Raw genomic sequence first — 16,737 nt, 5'->3', positions numbered from 1 at the left:
TGTATTATGGGGGGTAATATTAGGGGCATTAACCCATTGTATGATGGGGGGCAAAATTGGGGGCATTAACCCCCGTATGATGGGGGGTAAAATTGGTGGCATTAACCCCTGTATGATTGGGGGTAAAATTGGGGCATTAACCCCTGTATGATGGGGGGTAAAATTGGGGCATTAACCCCTGTATGATGGGGGTAAAATTGGGGGCATTAACCCCTGTATGATTGGGGGGTAAAATTGGGGGCATTAACCCCTGTATGATGGGGGTAAAATTGGGGGCATTAACCCCTGTATGATTGGGAGGTAAAATTGGGGGCATTAACCCCTGTATGATTGGGGGGTAAAATTGGGGCATTAACCCCTGTATGGGGGGTAATATTAGGGGTATTAACCCCTGTATGATGGGGGGGTAATATTGGGGGCATTGACCCCTGAAAACCCCACAAGTACCCTCAGGAGAAATACAAGCTGCTCTGGAAAAAGGCGGTGTGGTTGTTTTTAAGGAGCACAATACGACGACACTTGAACAAAAATGAGCTGCATGGTTGAGTTGTCAGAAACTTTTACTGAGCTATATTGTATCCAGGATTTTTTGTGGCATTGGCTCAGTAAAGGCTTCTTTCTGGCAACTCAACCATGCAGTTCATTTTTGTTGTATTGACCTCCGTAAAAACACCCACGCCATCTTTTTCCAGAGCAGCCTGTATTTCTCCTGAGGTTACCTGTGCTTTTTTCTTATTTGCATCCCAAACAATTCTTCTGGCAGTTATGGATGAAATCTTTCTTGGTTTACCTGATCTTGGCTTGGTATCGAGAGATCCCAGAATTTTCTACTTCTTAAAGCGGAGCTCCACCCAAAAGGGGAAGTTCCGCTTTAAAGACTGGTCCCCCGCTCCCCATTAAGGATTGGCACCTTTGGGGAGCAGGGGTGGGTCGAGTCCCTGAAATTGACAGGTACCCGCTCCCACATCTGCTGCGATCGCCTAAGGTTGTCCTCCTACCCTCCCTCGCCGTAGTCTTCTGGGACATGTGACAAGTGCCATTCAGGAAGCACAGCCCCACTTGCGCATGTGCCGTGGGCACCCGGCTGTAAAGCCGCAAGCTGTCACAGCCGGGTGCCCACACTAAAGATGCCTGTGCTTGGAACACCAGACGGCTGGTGAAATGGGCTGCGGGGAGGACACTGCGGGACCGAGGGACAGGTAAGTGACTCTTTTTTAAAGGTCAGCAGCTACAGTTTTTGTAGCTGCTGACTTTTAGTTTTTTATATTGTGAGTGGAACTCCACTTCAATAATTGATTGAGCAGTACTGACTGGCATGTTCAAGGCTTTGGATATCTTTTTATATCCCTTTCCATCTTTATAAAGTTCCATTACCTTGTTATGCAGGTCTTTTGACAGTTTTTTTTTCTGCTCCCCATGGCTCAGTATCTAGCCTGCTCAGTGCATCCATGTGAGAGCTAACACACTGAATATTTAAACACAGGCACTAATTTCAATTTAAAAAGCCAGAGATGTAGCAAATTAACCTTTTAATTGCCATTGTAACCTGTGTGTGTGTGTCACCTTGTGTGTCTGCACCAAGGCCAAACCTTTCAAGGCCAAACATTCCAGGGGAGGGAAGCTTCTGACCCGGGCCATTTGGGTGATTTCTGTTATCATGATTTAAAAAGGAGCCAAACAACTATGTGATAATAAATGGCTTCAAATGATCACTATCCTTAAATAAAGGGCAGTTTTTTTTGGCATGATCAGTTATATCTTCAATATAAATACCAGCATTTCACAATTTCTGGCAGGGTATGCAAACTTTTGAGCACAACTCTACATTTGGGTACAGAGGGCTTTAAGTTACTTTATACCAAGGTGTCTTTACATCTGATTTCAGGTGTCATCTAGAGATGGAAGCAGCAGTTTCGTTGGGAGAGGGATGTCTAGGTGTTGGATGCAGATTGTCCTGATGGTTCTCCTGTACTTCATAAATGGTGAGTTATAATCCACTTCCACTTTATGAAACATACAAAGTTCATAACATCTTTTTCTTGAGTTTTTTTTTTTTTTTTAGTCTGCTCCTATCTTGGCATTTTGATGTGAGCATGTAGAGGAGTGCCCTTCCTGATTATGGTTTTGTTGTTGGCATTGTCACCATGGAATGTGGTTGGTTGGATGTTGGCCAAGTGTAGTTGGGCCAGCAACTATGAAGGCACCATCAAAGGAGAGGTCAGCTAGCCACCTCTGGAGGAACCCTAGTTGAGAATAGCTGCTCTATAGGCTGCCAGTCTGCAGTGCCAAGAGTGTGCAGATCAATTGGTGTGATCTCACCTGAGCTATCCAGAAGCCCACCAGGCCATCCCTTAACACAGTGACTTTTGATGACCATTTTTGGGGTGAAGGACACACAACAGGTGACAGCCAGAGCTGCCAGTACTCAGCACCGTGTAGAATAGAGGACACCTGCAGATGGAACTGGGCAGAGTCTGATCCTAGAGTGGGATGGCAGACTGAGGAGGTCCTGTTAGTTAGGGGGTGATTGTGCTCTGCCCTGCGGAGATCACTTTTTGTCCCTTTGGTAACTGGAATAGGAATTAGGAGAATAGATGTGATAGAGACAGCAAGGACGCAGGCAATTCCAGTTTCAAAGTGATAATAATGCTTTTCCACATTATTCCTGTTTTTCTGTTTATATGGTTACAATTTGATATTTTACTTTTTAACCACATACCGCCCGCAATGTACTGTGGCCAGGCGGCAGCTACAGGCAAAGCGACATACCTGTATGTTGCTCTGGCTGTATAGCGAGTGGAATGAAGATCCCGGTGAACGGGACCTGGTGATCATGTGATCACTATGCGATCACATGTTCACAATGTAAGCAAAGCTGTTATGAATCAATCTCATTCATAACAGCTCTGCTTCTCTTCCTAGTGAGCCGTGATTGGTCCACAGCTGTCACATGATACATGGGGCCAATTACAGCACCCTGTACCATGTGACCAGCTCCAGCCAATCACAGATCACTATCTTGAGCTGTCAAAAACCTGACTCATTGATGACAGTTCATGAACGAGTTAGATTCATGACAGCAAGCTTTGCATTGCAGAATAAATGATCGTTATTCCTCCTGCAAAGCAAAGTGTAAAAAAAAAAAAATCCCTGATCACCCCCCCCACCCCACCCCCACAGTAGTACAGTGTTACTATGGTAACATTGTACTATTCTGATAAAGTTATTTAAAAAAAAAGTTTAAAATAAATAAAATAAAAAATACCATATTGAGAAATTTAAAAAAAAATGTTTTTTAAGGGTTTTTTTTTTTTACTTCTTGCCAACTGCTTACCCGCATTTTGAGGGCGAACTGAAACTCTATACGGGTCACATGGAATAACTGGTGTGACTCCTTGACCCTTGTGTTTATTGGAGAAAATCTATACAAAACTACTACATGTTCTCTTTAATTTTGGTGAAATACAATGCAGGTTATTTACTAAAACTGGAGAGTGCAAAATCTGGTGCAGCTTCACATAGAAACCAATCAGCTTCCAGGTTTTATTGTCAAAGTTTAACCCCTTCATGCCTAAGGGAAAACAAAATCTAATGCCTAAGCCCAGTTTTGCTGCTTTGACTTGTGTTAGTAAATCTGTACATATCAACACAACTACTTTCTACATCCAGGTGAATTATACCGCGTTTTTTTCATGACAAGTTTTGCTTACTTTTGGTTGTGAATGGTAATGGATATCTAATGAGTTTTTTTACTCATTATCAAAGGAAAACTGGCCCAAAATAGTAAAAAAATTGTAATGGATATCTGATGAGTTTTTTTACTCATTATCAAAGGAAAACTGGCCCAAAACAGTAAAAAAATGGTAATGGATATCTGAGTTTTTTATTCATTAACAAAGAAAAACTGGCCCAAAATAGTAAAAAAAAATCATTATTTTAAATTTAGCTGTATATTTTTTAATAACCGACCATCAAAGAACAACCCAAAATAAATTCTCCTTCTCCTAACAATCGTGGCGATGCCACAAATGTGTATGTTATTTGTTGTTTGTACCTGTAGTACAACCCAAAAACAATACTGCGCATTTTGCAATTTTTTTTTGTCCTACCTAAAACACACTGACATTGATACTAATGTTAAAAATTTACTGACCCTGACCTTTGACCCAAACACTAACCCTGGCACTGACCTAGATCAAACCTTGATATAGGTATTTTTTTCTTTAATTTTTTCATATTTATTTTGCACACTGTTGTTTTTTTTTCTCTCTTTGAAAGGACAGAGGTGTCCGTTTATGACACACAGAATAGCTGAGATTCAGAGGATCGCAGCTATTCTCTGGTCATTCAGTTTATGACACCCAGGAGAATATGTTCAGCCCTTCTCTGGAGATCTGTGTTCTCCCTCCAGATTCTCCTGCCCAGAGCTGGAGAATCGGAGGAACTGAAAACTAAGCAGAGATAATTTACGTCTGTTTAGTAAACTGATCTTTTACTGTAATCTCGCGAGATTATAGTAAAATCAGCCGTTTTCCAGCGTTTGTAGACCATTCTCCCTTCGTTTGGAGAACTGATCTACATATGCTTCATAAACGGAATTCACAGGAGAACTGTGTTCTCCGAGAATGCCGGAGAACTGAGCAGCGATCTATTACTGCTGGTTCATAAACGGACACCTGAGACAGATACAATTTATCTCTCTCCTCTATTCAAAAAGAGAAACAACGGTGGGCTTCACAGTGACTGATCACTGTGAAAGCCAATCAGAGGCTATCACAGCAAACAGGTGACCCGCAATCGGGAGTTCCGGGTCCCGATTGTCAGTACGTGACTCGGGGCTTCCAGTGAGACCCTGGTCTCTGTGCTGGGAGTGCGGCGTGCTCTCTGCACAAAGGGGGATACGCAAATATGTGGCCCCACGGCATATGGCCCAGTGCAGTGAGGCCGTATATTTGTGTATGGTCAGTGTCAAGGGGTTAATTGAACAAACTGAAGTTAGGAGCTGATTGGCTATCATGCACTACTGAACCAGATTCTGAGTGCTCCCGTTTTAGTAAAACTCCTGTGTAAATAGCAGTCAAGGTGCAGGTCACAGAGCGTGGAGGCAAAGGTCAGTGCTGCTTGGCAGTCCCCTGGATGTGCTTCTGTGTTTCATTATAATATGTGAGCTATTACTTGGTTAGATTTATTGTTTTTTAACCATGACAGAGCTATCTCAACTATTCAGGGGAACACTGATAGCCTATACACTTCCTTTTATTAGATTCTTATTTACCATCTGATGCCCTCTGAGATAAACACTTGAGTCACGCTTATGTTAAATCTGTAGAATGAGATTGTGAATTTCTGGTTACTTATCACACTGTAGGCACTCTTGTCTTAGGCAGGCCATAGACGGGCCATTTATCGTCCGAATTTTAGGCCGATAAACGAAAAATCGGTCGGCCCGTTGCCGACGCTGCCACCCATGTCCACAAAAAACAGCAATTTTTAGCAGATTTTCCAGCATGACCGATAAAAATAAATGAGGAGATCTGCGGAAAATGGCCGACGGGCTGGCCCCACTAACGGCGTGATTATAGGCCAATTTTTTTGTGCGGACGAAAATTCGGCTGATAAACGACCTGTCTATGGCCTGCATTAGGGTCACCATACACATTAAGCTATGACCAGACAATCTTTTTACAGTCTACTTTAGATTTACCAAAACATCGTAGCATGAGCACCTAATCAATCTAACTAATCAATTTTTATCCAATCAGGCAGGTTCTTGCACTACTTAGTTTAGTCTTGATCTAAAGGCACTTGTACAATCAGATTGTAGCCTGTTGGTGAGCTTTAGAGGGAACAATGGTCCTGGCTGACTAAATGTGCCCACTACATCAGTAGTTCTCAATCTTATTAAGACCAGGGCCCGGTAGGTTCTTCCAAACCATCCCATACCTCAATACTAAAAAGTTTTTTTTTCTCACACAAAAGTATGTGAATTCTAAATATGTATTGAAATCCTGGAGGGCTCTAGATGGGACTGGTGTCTAGTGGGGTTTAGGGGACTAAATGCGGCCACCAGATCTGTAGTTTGCAACCTTAATTAGACCAGGACGCAGTAAATTCTTCCAAAACCTTACATTCCAAAAAAAAAGTTTATATTCAAATTATAAAAGTATGGGAATGCAAAATATGTGTTGAAATGCTCGAGGGCCCCACATTGGGGCCCCAGATTCGAGGGCCTTAGATTGGGGCTTGGTATCTGGAGGGAGTTAGGGGATTTTGTAGAAGAATTGGCACCCCCATTGGGAATGAAGTTTCTGGAAGGGCTGAGGTCTCTCAAGAAAGCTAGGGGCTTTTCAGGGGCACTGTGGGAGTCTTTAGGGCTTGAGGGCACTGCTTAGGCTATGAGCCACTGTGGGATGTTGGGAGACACTGTGGGACACTGGCGGAGGTTGGAAGCATGATGGGGAGGCTGGAGGCACTGCAGCAGGCTGGGTGGCACTGTGGGAGGTAGGGAGTTGCTGTGGGGCTGAGGGCTGTTAGGTGGCCTGGGGGCATTGTAGGGGGTTCAGGGGTGCTATTGTCAATTATGGGAGGTTGGAGGCACTATGTGAGCTGGGAGGCACTGTAGTAAGTTAGAGTATCTGCAGCTGGCTGGAGGAGAGAGGCCATGGTCCTGGTGGTAGAGAACCACTGCAGTAGATGACAATGTTGCTGTTATAGAAGACAATTCAATGTGTAGGTGTTAGTTCTGACAACCTCAAATGACTATTGCCAGGAGAGGAAATGATTGGACAAGTGAGAAAACCTTGTATGATCTCTAATGTTTCCCCTAAGAGAAGCCAATGCTGGAAGCATCTTGGCTTCTTGTTCTTTATATGGCTATACAGAAATGCTCATGAGATCTCTGGACCAACAGGCACCATGAGACAGGTGTACTAAGCATGCTTAATGATTTTTAAAGTGTATCTCTAATCAAACTGTAAACTCATATATTCATTTCCACATTGAATGTCAATTATTTCTAGCCTACTCCAATGAATCTGAATGATCAGGAAGTCTGTGCACAGGGATGTTGAATTTGTATCACCCAACGCTCAGGACATGTAGTTCCGGATACCAGGCAGGTAGTTTCTACCCATCCAGCCACCCAGTGTTTCCCCCACGCATAGATGAAAGATTCAGTTCATTTCAATGGAAGGCCTCCTGTAAAGACACTTACGCTGACCAAATGCTGATCGAAATATGTACAGTTCAAATGGGACCGGCTAAATTACCATGCCTGCTTGACAGAAGTTGATCATTCTTTCTTGATCAGGGGTTGCACCCAAGAAGCTGCAGTCGCTGATTAGTGTACTGTGACATTGTCAGGTGCCCCTGTAAGAATACAGTGTTCCAGCAAGCAGGATTCCTCCATTCCTTGTTCTGCCTCCTATGCTGCAATTTGCATTGGTCAGACTCAGAGAAGCAAACAATGAATGTGGTAAAACTGAGAGTCACACATCGTTGCACTCTTAGCTTTCTTTTTTACATTGATCAGCCATAACATTATGACCACCCACCTAACATTGAGTAGGTTGCCGTTAAAGGATGGATCCCATGAATCCGCCAGAGGGCGTGGCCTGGCGGGAGCCCAGGCTATGACTGCCATTCATTCCAATACCAGCCAATAGATGTGCGGCTTCATGGGATCCATCCTTTGCTTAACAGTTGCTTGGAGCTGAGACGAACCCCTTCCTTGGCCTGCGCTCATAGTGGTGGACACAGAATTGCTTTCCCTCGTAGCCTGTGCGGCATACATTACTGTTATCAGTTCACATTGAGTAGGTTCCCCTACGCTGAGACCCGTCCAGGCATAGATCCACTAGACCTCTGAACGTATGCTGTTGTATCTGACCTTCTTCACAGAGTGCATCCTGATGACATCTCACCAGGTAGGGGATGCACACGCACCTGGCCATCCATATGTTGTAAAATAAAATGTGATTCTTTAGACCAGGCCACCTTCTTCCGTTGAACACAACAAACACTTTACTCCTGCGCTAGGAAAGAACTCAGTAGACCCAATAGGAATGTTCTGGAATTTTCTGGAATATGCACTGCTTGCTGCCCTCAACAGACCGGGGTGGTCCGAATACACTGGATACAAATGGAGAAACAGAAAAAGGGCGCACCGACCTAGTGCATTATCGTTTAAAATAATTTATTAAAGAAACAAAAATAGGTATCATACTCACAACGCCACTCTGAGGAAGAGGTTGTGTCCTCGAAACGCGTTAGCCAGTTGGTCATCCAGGGTTCCATCATATGGACTCAGATGTTGTTTGGATCATACATCTTGTTCAGTTTGACATGCCTGTGTTATTATGTCCATTGTGAGTATGATACCTATTTTTGTTTCTTTAATAAATTATTTTAAACGATAATGCACTAGATCGGTGCGCCCTTTTTCTGTTTCTCTATTTGTATCCACCTTCTTCCGTTGCCCTGTGGTCCAGTTCTGATGCTCATGTGTCCATTGTATGTGCTTGTCTTTTTATTCTTGTTAGGACACAAAACAATCAAAGGTCATTTACATTGTGTAGAGCATGACAGTGAACATACATGGTTATAAGGCATGTAAGATGTGGGACAAAGTGTCCGTGTGAAATAATACGGAAAAACGTTAGGACGTCTGCTGGGTGAACACACAAACGAATGAAAAAAAGAACCCCACTTTCGAAACAATCTTTATATTTGCAAGAATGAATAGAGCAAGAAAAGAGAGGAAAAAAAGTGGGGGGAGGGAAGCATCCTCCTATCCCACTGCCTGTGAGGAGTCTTTCATTAAGAGATCCTTATAGGTCGTGGGGAATTGAAATTGGAACCAATAGAACCACGTGTTACGGAAGCGCTCTTCCTGGTGGTGCAATGTAAAGGATGCAGGATCATCATTAAGTTCTGATCAGTTAGGTCACGTATTGAGGTACAAACTCATGTCCCAACATTGTAGGTACTTGTCTGTGGACACAGGTCAGCATGGACACTGTGATGAGTCTGCAACTACACATTCCCATACACAACAAGCTGCAATTCACTGTGTCTTCTGACACCTTTCTATCAGAACCATTATTAACTTTTTCAGCAAGTTGAGCTCCAGTAGCTCTTCTATTGGATCAGACTACATGAGCCAGCCTTCCCTCCCCACATTCATCATTGAGCCTTGGCCGCCCATGACCCTGTCACCGGTTTTCCTTCCTTGGACCAATTTTGGTCAGTCCTAACCACTGCAGACTGGGAGCGTCCCACAAGAGCTGTAATTTTAGAGTTGTTCTGACCCAGTTGTCTATCTATTACAATTTGGCCCTTGTTAAAGTCGCTCAAATTCTTATGCGTGCCCATTGTTTTTTGCTTTAAACACATCAACTTCAGGGATAACATGTTCACTTGCTGCCTAATATATCCCACCAACTTTTTGGTGCCATTGTAATGAGATAATCTATGTTATTCACTTTACCTGTTAATGGTTATAATGTTATGGCTAATTGGTGTACATTAACCACTTCCTGCCTGGTCTATAGACAAATGATGGCTGGGCGGGACATTTGACATTCTGGGTGGACGTCATATGATGTCCTCCTGGAACATATCTTGTATGAACCCCATGGGCCGCGCTGCAGTACAATCTGCTACTGACTGTGTTTACTGCACAAAGCCAGTGACAGATCACTGTACGGGGCCGCTGCTGGTACCATGTGATTGCTAAGACCAATCACAGCAGATCTCATGAACATTTTAAACATTTGTCTTGCTAGCTGTGATTGGTCACAGTGATCACATGGCCATTTTAAACAATTGTGTTGCTGATTGGCCCTGTCTGTACCATGTGATCACTGTGGCCAGTCAGCAACACAATTGTTTAAAATGGCCATGTGATCACTGTGACCAATCACAGTGCCTATCTGTACCATGTGATTAGCTGTGGCCAGTCACAGCTAATCACAGCAATACACACTGAAAGAATTTCATTCAGTAAATATGGTTGTTTATAAATTCACTGGTAGAAGCAATCATAATGTTTAAAAATAAATCCTGATCTATGGTAACACTGTATTTCTCTGGTCACAGTGTGTTAAACAAAATTGTAAAAAATTTTTTTTTTTTTTTTGCATACTATCACCAGTCAGTCCTTGATCACAGCCACTCCAGGTATATGATAATGCTGTATTGTTCTAGTGACATTATGTTAAAAAAAGTGAAACAATTAGTTGTGACCAAAAAAAACTTGCCATGCCTCTTACTAAATACCTTGTACACGTAATGGGGTTATTTGGGGTATATTTGTACTGTCCTGGCATTTTTCGGGCCTCAAGAAATGAGATCCGTACATCACGATTGATCGATTGGTGGTGATTAAATACCATCAAAAGAAAACTCTACTTGTGTGAAAAAGTTATAAAAAAAAAAACATATGAATACAGTGTTGCATGAACGCGCAATTGTCATTCAAAGTGCGACAGCGCTGAAAGCTGAAAATTGTCCTGGGCAGGAAAGGGGGGGAAGTGCCCGGTATTGAAGTGGTTAAAGCAGTAACAGTATCTCCTGATATTTTACTATACGATATATGTACGCAGCCCTGTGTGACTGTGCACAGTAAGCAGTCCTTATGTCTTTCACATATCCTTTATGGTTTGTCTTCTTGTGGGCGAGGCATTCAGGCAATTCCCCCGGCACCCCGATTCTACATTTACTGCATGTTTGAGTGGACTTATGTTCAGCCATCCGACACCAGAACATGCCGGGCCTTTAAAAGTGATAATCCTTCACATACTGTGTAGCAATGAGTGTCAGCTATCCGTTCCCATCACCATATGTGATTCTATCGGCATATATCATATGTCTTGTCTTTTTTTTTTTCCCTCCACAAATTATCATGTGATTGACGTTGTACTTTAGACCTCTTTGCACATTGTGCAAGTTCATACACAGACACAGCACCCTAGTTATCTGCAATACTGGAGGTGCAGTGTGATTTAGCTAGTAACAGATCACAACAGGTGTACTAACTGACCACATTCTGGCACAACCAGGACAGCCGTTATCTGAAACTACAGACCACGAGAAGACCCAGAGCAAAGGACAGCTCAGGAATTCAGGAGGTATTGTAGAAGTAGTCGGCTGTAGTGTACACAATGATAGCTGATGGCCCTTAATGCTCACTGTAGTGTACTGTATACTGTGACAGGTGAGGGGTTGTAGTGTACTGTACACCGTGACAGGTGATGGGGTAGAGTGTATTGTACACTGTGACAGGTGAGGGGTTGTAGTTTACTGTACACCGTGACAGGTGACGGGGTATAGTGTATTGTACACTGTGACAAGTGAGAGGGTTGTAGTGTACTGTACACTGTGACAGGTGATGCGGTATAGTGTATTGTATAATGTGACAGGTGAGGGGTTGTAGTGTACTGTACACCGTGACAGGTGATGGGGTATAGTGTATTGTACACTGTGACAAGTGAGAGGGTTGTAGTGTATTGTACACCGTGACAGGTGATGGGGTATAGTGTATTGTACACTGTGACAAGTGAGAGGGTTGTAGTGTATTGTACACCGTGACAGGTGAGATTTTGTATTATACACTGTGTCAGGTGGGGGGGTGTAGTGTATTTTAGTGTATTATACACTATGACAGGTGAGGTGTTGTAGTGTATTGTACACCGTGACAGGTGAGGGGGTGTAGTGTATTGTACACTGTGACAGGGTGTCATGTATTGTACACTGTGACAGGGTGTCGTGTATCTTATGCTGTGACAGGGTGTAGTGTATTATACAATGTGACAGGTGACATGGTGTAGTGTATTATACAATGTGACATGGTGTAGTGTATTGTACACCATGACAGGTGAGGGGATGTAGTTTATTGTATACTGTAAGGGGGTGTATTAAGAAGTCTGAGGATACCGAACTCTAATCAGTTGGATGTAAGGTATTGGTGAACAGCCAACTGATGGGAGTGCAGCGTACTCAGACTTCTTCATGCAATTACTGTCTTGGATGTGTATCTGAATGTTGACCCGATTGAGCTGTGGATCACCGGGGCAGTCTCCGAGCACTTAGAGCGGTGCTCCAAGCTTGTTTTATTACAAGTCGGGGTGGGGGGGTGTAAAGTATTGTACACTGTGACAGGTGAGGGGGTGTAGTGTATTATACACCCTGACAGGCGATGGGGTATAGTGTATTGTATACTGTGACAGGTGAGGGGTTGTAGTGTATTGTACACTGTGACAGGTGAGGGGGTGTAGTGTATTGTACACTGTGACAGGTGAGGGGGTGTAGAGTATTATACACTGTGACAGGCGATGGGGTATAGTGTATTGTATACTGTGACAGGTGAGGGGTTGTAGTGTATTGTACACTGTGACAGGTGAGGGGGTGTAGTGTATTGTACACTGTGACAGGTGAGGGGGTGTAGAGTATTATACACTGTGACAGGCGATGGGGTATAGTGTATTGTATACTGTGACAGGTGAGGGGGTGTAGTGTATTGTACACTGTGACAGGTGAGGGGGTGTAGTGTATTATACACTGTGACAGGCGATGGGGTATAGTGTATTGTATACTGTGACAGGTGAGGGGTTGTAGTGTATTGTACACCGTGACAGGTGAGGGGGTGTAGTGTATTGTACACTGTGTCAGGTGGGGGGTGTAGTGTATTGTACACTGTGTCAGGTGGGGGGGTGTAGTGTATTGTACACTGTGACAAGTGAGAGGGTTGTAGTGTATTGTACACCGTGACAGGTGAGATTTTGTATTGTACACTGTGTCAGGTGGGGGGGTGTAGTGTATTTTAGTGTATTGTACACTGTGACAGGTGAGGGGGTGTAGTGTATTGTACACCGTGACAGGTGAGGGGGTGTAGTGTATTGTACACTGTGACAGGGTGTCGTGTATCTTATGCTGTGACAAGGTGTAGTGTATTATACAATGTGACAGGTGATGTGGTGTAGAGTATTGTACACCATGACAGGTGAGGGGGTGTAGTTTATTGTATACTGTAAGGGGGTGTATGAAGAAGTCTGAGGATACCGAACTCTAATCAGCTGGATGTAAGGTATTGGTGAACAGCCAACTGATGGGAGTGCAGTGTACTCAGACTTCTTCATACAATTACTGTCTTGGATGTGTATCTGAATGTTGACCCAACTGAGCTGGGGATCACCGGGGCAGTCTCCGAGCACTTAGAGCGGTGCTCCAAGCTTGTTTTAATACAGGTCAAGGTGGGGGTGGGGGGTGTAGTGTATTGTACACTGTGACAGGTGAGGGGGTGTAGTGTATTGTACACTGTGACAGGTGAGGGGGTGTAGTGTATTGTACACTGTGACAGGTGAGGGGGTGTAGTGTATTGTACACTGTGACAGGTGAGGGGGTGTAGAGTATTGTACACTGTGACAGGTGAGGGGGTGTAGTGTATTGTACACTGTGACAGGTGAGGGGGTGTAGTGTATTGTACACTGTGACAGGTGAGGGGGTGTAGTGTATTGTACACTGTGACAGGTGAGGGGGTGTAGTGTATTGTACACTGTGACAGGTGAGGGGGTGTAGAGTATTGTACACTGTGACAGGTGAGGGGGTGTAGTGTATTGTACACTGTGACAGGTGAGGGGGTGTAGTGTATTGTACACTGTGACAGGTGAGGGGGTGTAGTGTATTGTACACTGTGACAGGTGAGGGGGTGTAGTGTATTGTACACTGTGACAGGTGAGGGGGTGTAGTGTATTGTACACTGTGACAAAGACAGGGCTGCCATTGGACATTGAGGCCTCATATAGCCTACCTGACTAGGCCCCTTATAAACTACCCACTGTGAAGATTATCTGTAAACTTAGTGTGCACATAAACAACCCAATAAATCTAAACAGACATTCTTCTCTCTCTAGAGAAAAAACTGGTTATTGCAGTTAAAATATCTATTTGCAAGCATCAACAGTTTTGTTTGGAGAAAAAAAACTTCATCAGTCACTGTCCACATCCCATAACTACACATTGGCCTGGTAAGGAAGCAGGGGATCCCAGAGCTGTGAAAGAGGGCAGGTAATGGATCAAGGCTAGTCACTCTCAGTGCAATTTCTGATCATCAATGGTTGATGGTTATATGAGGCCTCATAATATCTAATGGCAGCCCTGTCTTTGTCACAGTGTACAATGCACTACACCCCCTTACCTGTCACAGTGTACAATGCACTACACCCCCTCACCTGTCACAGTGTCCAATACTCTACACCCCCCCCCCCACCTTGACCTGTATGAACAAGCTTGGAGCTCTAAGTGCTCAGAAACTGCCCCGGTGATCCACAGCTCTGTCGGGTCGACATCCAGATACACATCCAAGACAACAATTGTATGAAGAAGTCTGAGTACGCTGCACTCCCATCAGTTGGCTGTTCACCAATACCTTACATCTAACTGATTAGAGTTCAGTGTCCTCAGACTTCTTCATATACCCCCTCACCCATCACAGTATACAATAAACTACACCCCCTCACCTGTCACGGTGTACAATAAACTACACCCCCTCACCCATCACAGTATACAATAAACTACACCCCCTCACCTGTCACGGTGTACAATACACTACAACACCTCTCAGTTCGGTAATGTCAACACCCTCCTGCCTGCATGCCTGAGCTAAGGGCAGATGGATTCAGGTAAGTTTCCCTTTGAGGTGCAGAGGCAGTTCATTAACGTGAATGCTCAGCTAGGCCAAATGTCCATGTTATAAGTAATATAGAAGCAAGGAGAGACAAGAAAAGTAGATGGCACTGGCAGGCACTGTTAGCCTATTTTTTGTAGGGCCAACAGCAGCAATGGTAACAATTGTTCACAATGCAGTCAGTCAGAAAGCATGATTGGCAGGAGAACCGCTCCTGCATTTATCTCATCTGTATGCTTCTTTGATAGCTCTGAATGCACCACAAGAGCTCCCTTTCCTGCAGTGTTGGGAACTGGACCTAAACACATCTTTTTCTCAAAAACAGAAAGAAAGAATCTTGCTCTTTGCCCACAAGGCCTCATTGTACCAGGAGAGAGGATACAAACTTCTTACAGGATGGTACAGAAGGCCAGAGATACTACATTGTATGTTCCCCAAAGTCCCATATTCTTGGTTGTAGTGCCTGAATTCAGAGGGGTCCACTCCATATTTTCTGGAAGTGCCCTAAGCTAACGGATTTCTAGACCACGGTGGAGCAGATGATAAAAATGTTAACGGGAGTGTCCCTTGGAGAAAACCCTGCAGCTTTCCTGTTATATGATGCACCACTTTCAAACAAACGATAGAAAGATTAATTATTGAAACATCTCCTCAATGCAGCAAAAGCCTGCATTCCAGCACTATGGAAAAGTACTGTGCCCCCCAATTGAACGCACTGGCTTGCTCGAAATGATGAGATCCAAAAGATGGAAAACCTGACCATGATGCTCAGGAAGCAAGAAGAAAAGTAATTTGGACTCCCTATTTATGGAGATCAGACTATGCTAGCCTTCCAGTGAGATATCGCGACTCCTTTTAATTCCTGGAGATAAAAGGTTCCTCAGGGTGCCAGGCCAGGGGGATGGGTGGGTTTCTTTCTTCCTCTACCCCACCCCTTCCTCTTTCTGCTACACCCCCCCCCTTTTTTTTCCTTTCCCTTTCTCTTTATCCCTCTTGTCACCTATTCCCCCTCTTTTTTATCTTTTCCACTGGGGTTTAGTGTCAACTTTCCATCTTATATCGAATGACAAAACTGAAGAAACGGTATATTTCAGGGATGTGTACAAGCAGCTCTGCTGACTGCATATATCAAATATTGTTTACACCAGAGCCCAATGCCTTCAATTTATTTGGATTTGATTTTATGTTTTGGCGTACGAAGTCTGCTGCATTTCATGCTGATGTGTATGTGTTGGAAAGACATGTTATACTGCATCTTCAAAATAAAGAATTAAAAAAAAAGAAAAAGAAACAATGATTGGGATCCACAGACACGAGAACATGACTTGATCCTCCAGACCATACTATTTTCATATCATGTCTATAATTTTCGTTACTTGTCTATGCTCTAGTGAGGACATCTGATTCATGAGCATCTGCAAGGTGAATTTTGAGAACATCCAGCACTTGAGAAACTACATTTCTAAGAATGCTTATCCCTCTATAGCAGCTTTTTTCAACCTTTTCACCCCAAAGGAACCATTGAACTAATTTTTAGGTCTTGGGCAACCCATAGATTAGTCCATTGGGAAAATGCCCCCGACATTGGTGGTGGTCTGTGGGAAGAATGCTCCCCTTACAGTGGTGGTAAGAATGCCACTCTTGTGGTCATGTCAATGACTCTGCCAAGTGGAGTTGGAGCTGTAACTATGAAGGCAACATCAAATGAGAAACTGCCACCTGTAAAAGTTATCTGTTACCTTAGTGTACACATTGACAACCCAATGACTCGTAACAGGCATTCTTCCCTGCTCTAGAAAAACCTGATTATTGCAGCTAAAATCTGCTTGCAAATGTTACCAGTTTTCTTTGCGATGGAGAAAAAGTACTGAACCAGGGACTGTCCATATATCAGATCTACACATTGGCCAGATAAAGAAGCCAGGAATCCCAGAGCTCTGAAGGAGGGTAGGTAATGGAGGAAGGCTAGTCACTCTAGGTATGATGTCTAATCATCTTTGGTCCATCTTAGGGCCTGCTTGCACTATTAACCCTGTTGCTAGCAACTAGTCGCC

General features: G+C 43.8%; 1 protein-coding gene across 4 annotated transcripts in view; it reads left to right on the top strand.

Moving 5' to 3' along the window:
* ENTPD5 (ectonucleoside triphosphate diphosphohydrolase 5) overlaps nt 1-16,737 on the top strand; it is a 47,412-nt gene that overhangs the window by 181 nt on the left and 30,494 nt on the right. For 3 of the 4 annotated variants that reach the window (XR_016307779.1, XM_089658923.1, XM_089658921.1), the window contains exon 2: nt 1,886-1,982. Coding sequence is in view for 1 of the 4 variants with exons in the window: in XM_089658923.1 (XP_089515049.1) it covers nt 1,886-1,982 (97 nt within the window). In the remaining 3 variants the exon portion in view is untranslated. Of the gene's footprint in view, nt 1-1,885; nt 1,983-10,942; nt 11,130-16,737 lie in introns of those variants that run through there. The other variant, XM_089658922.1, reaches the window with a different exon arrangement.

Source organism: Staurois parvus, unplaced genomic scaffold (genome assembly GCF_062004578.1).
Source record: "Staurois parvus isolate SC_StPar_1 unplaced genomic scaffold, SC_StPar_1.0 ptg001112l, whole genome shotgun sequence".
Taxonomy (NCBI): Eukaryota; Metazoa; Chordata; class Amphibia; order Anura; family Ranidae; genus Staurois; species Staurois parvus.
This window is presented reverse-complemented; position numbering and strand designations above follow the sequence as displayed.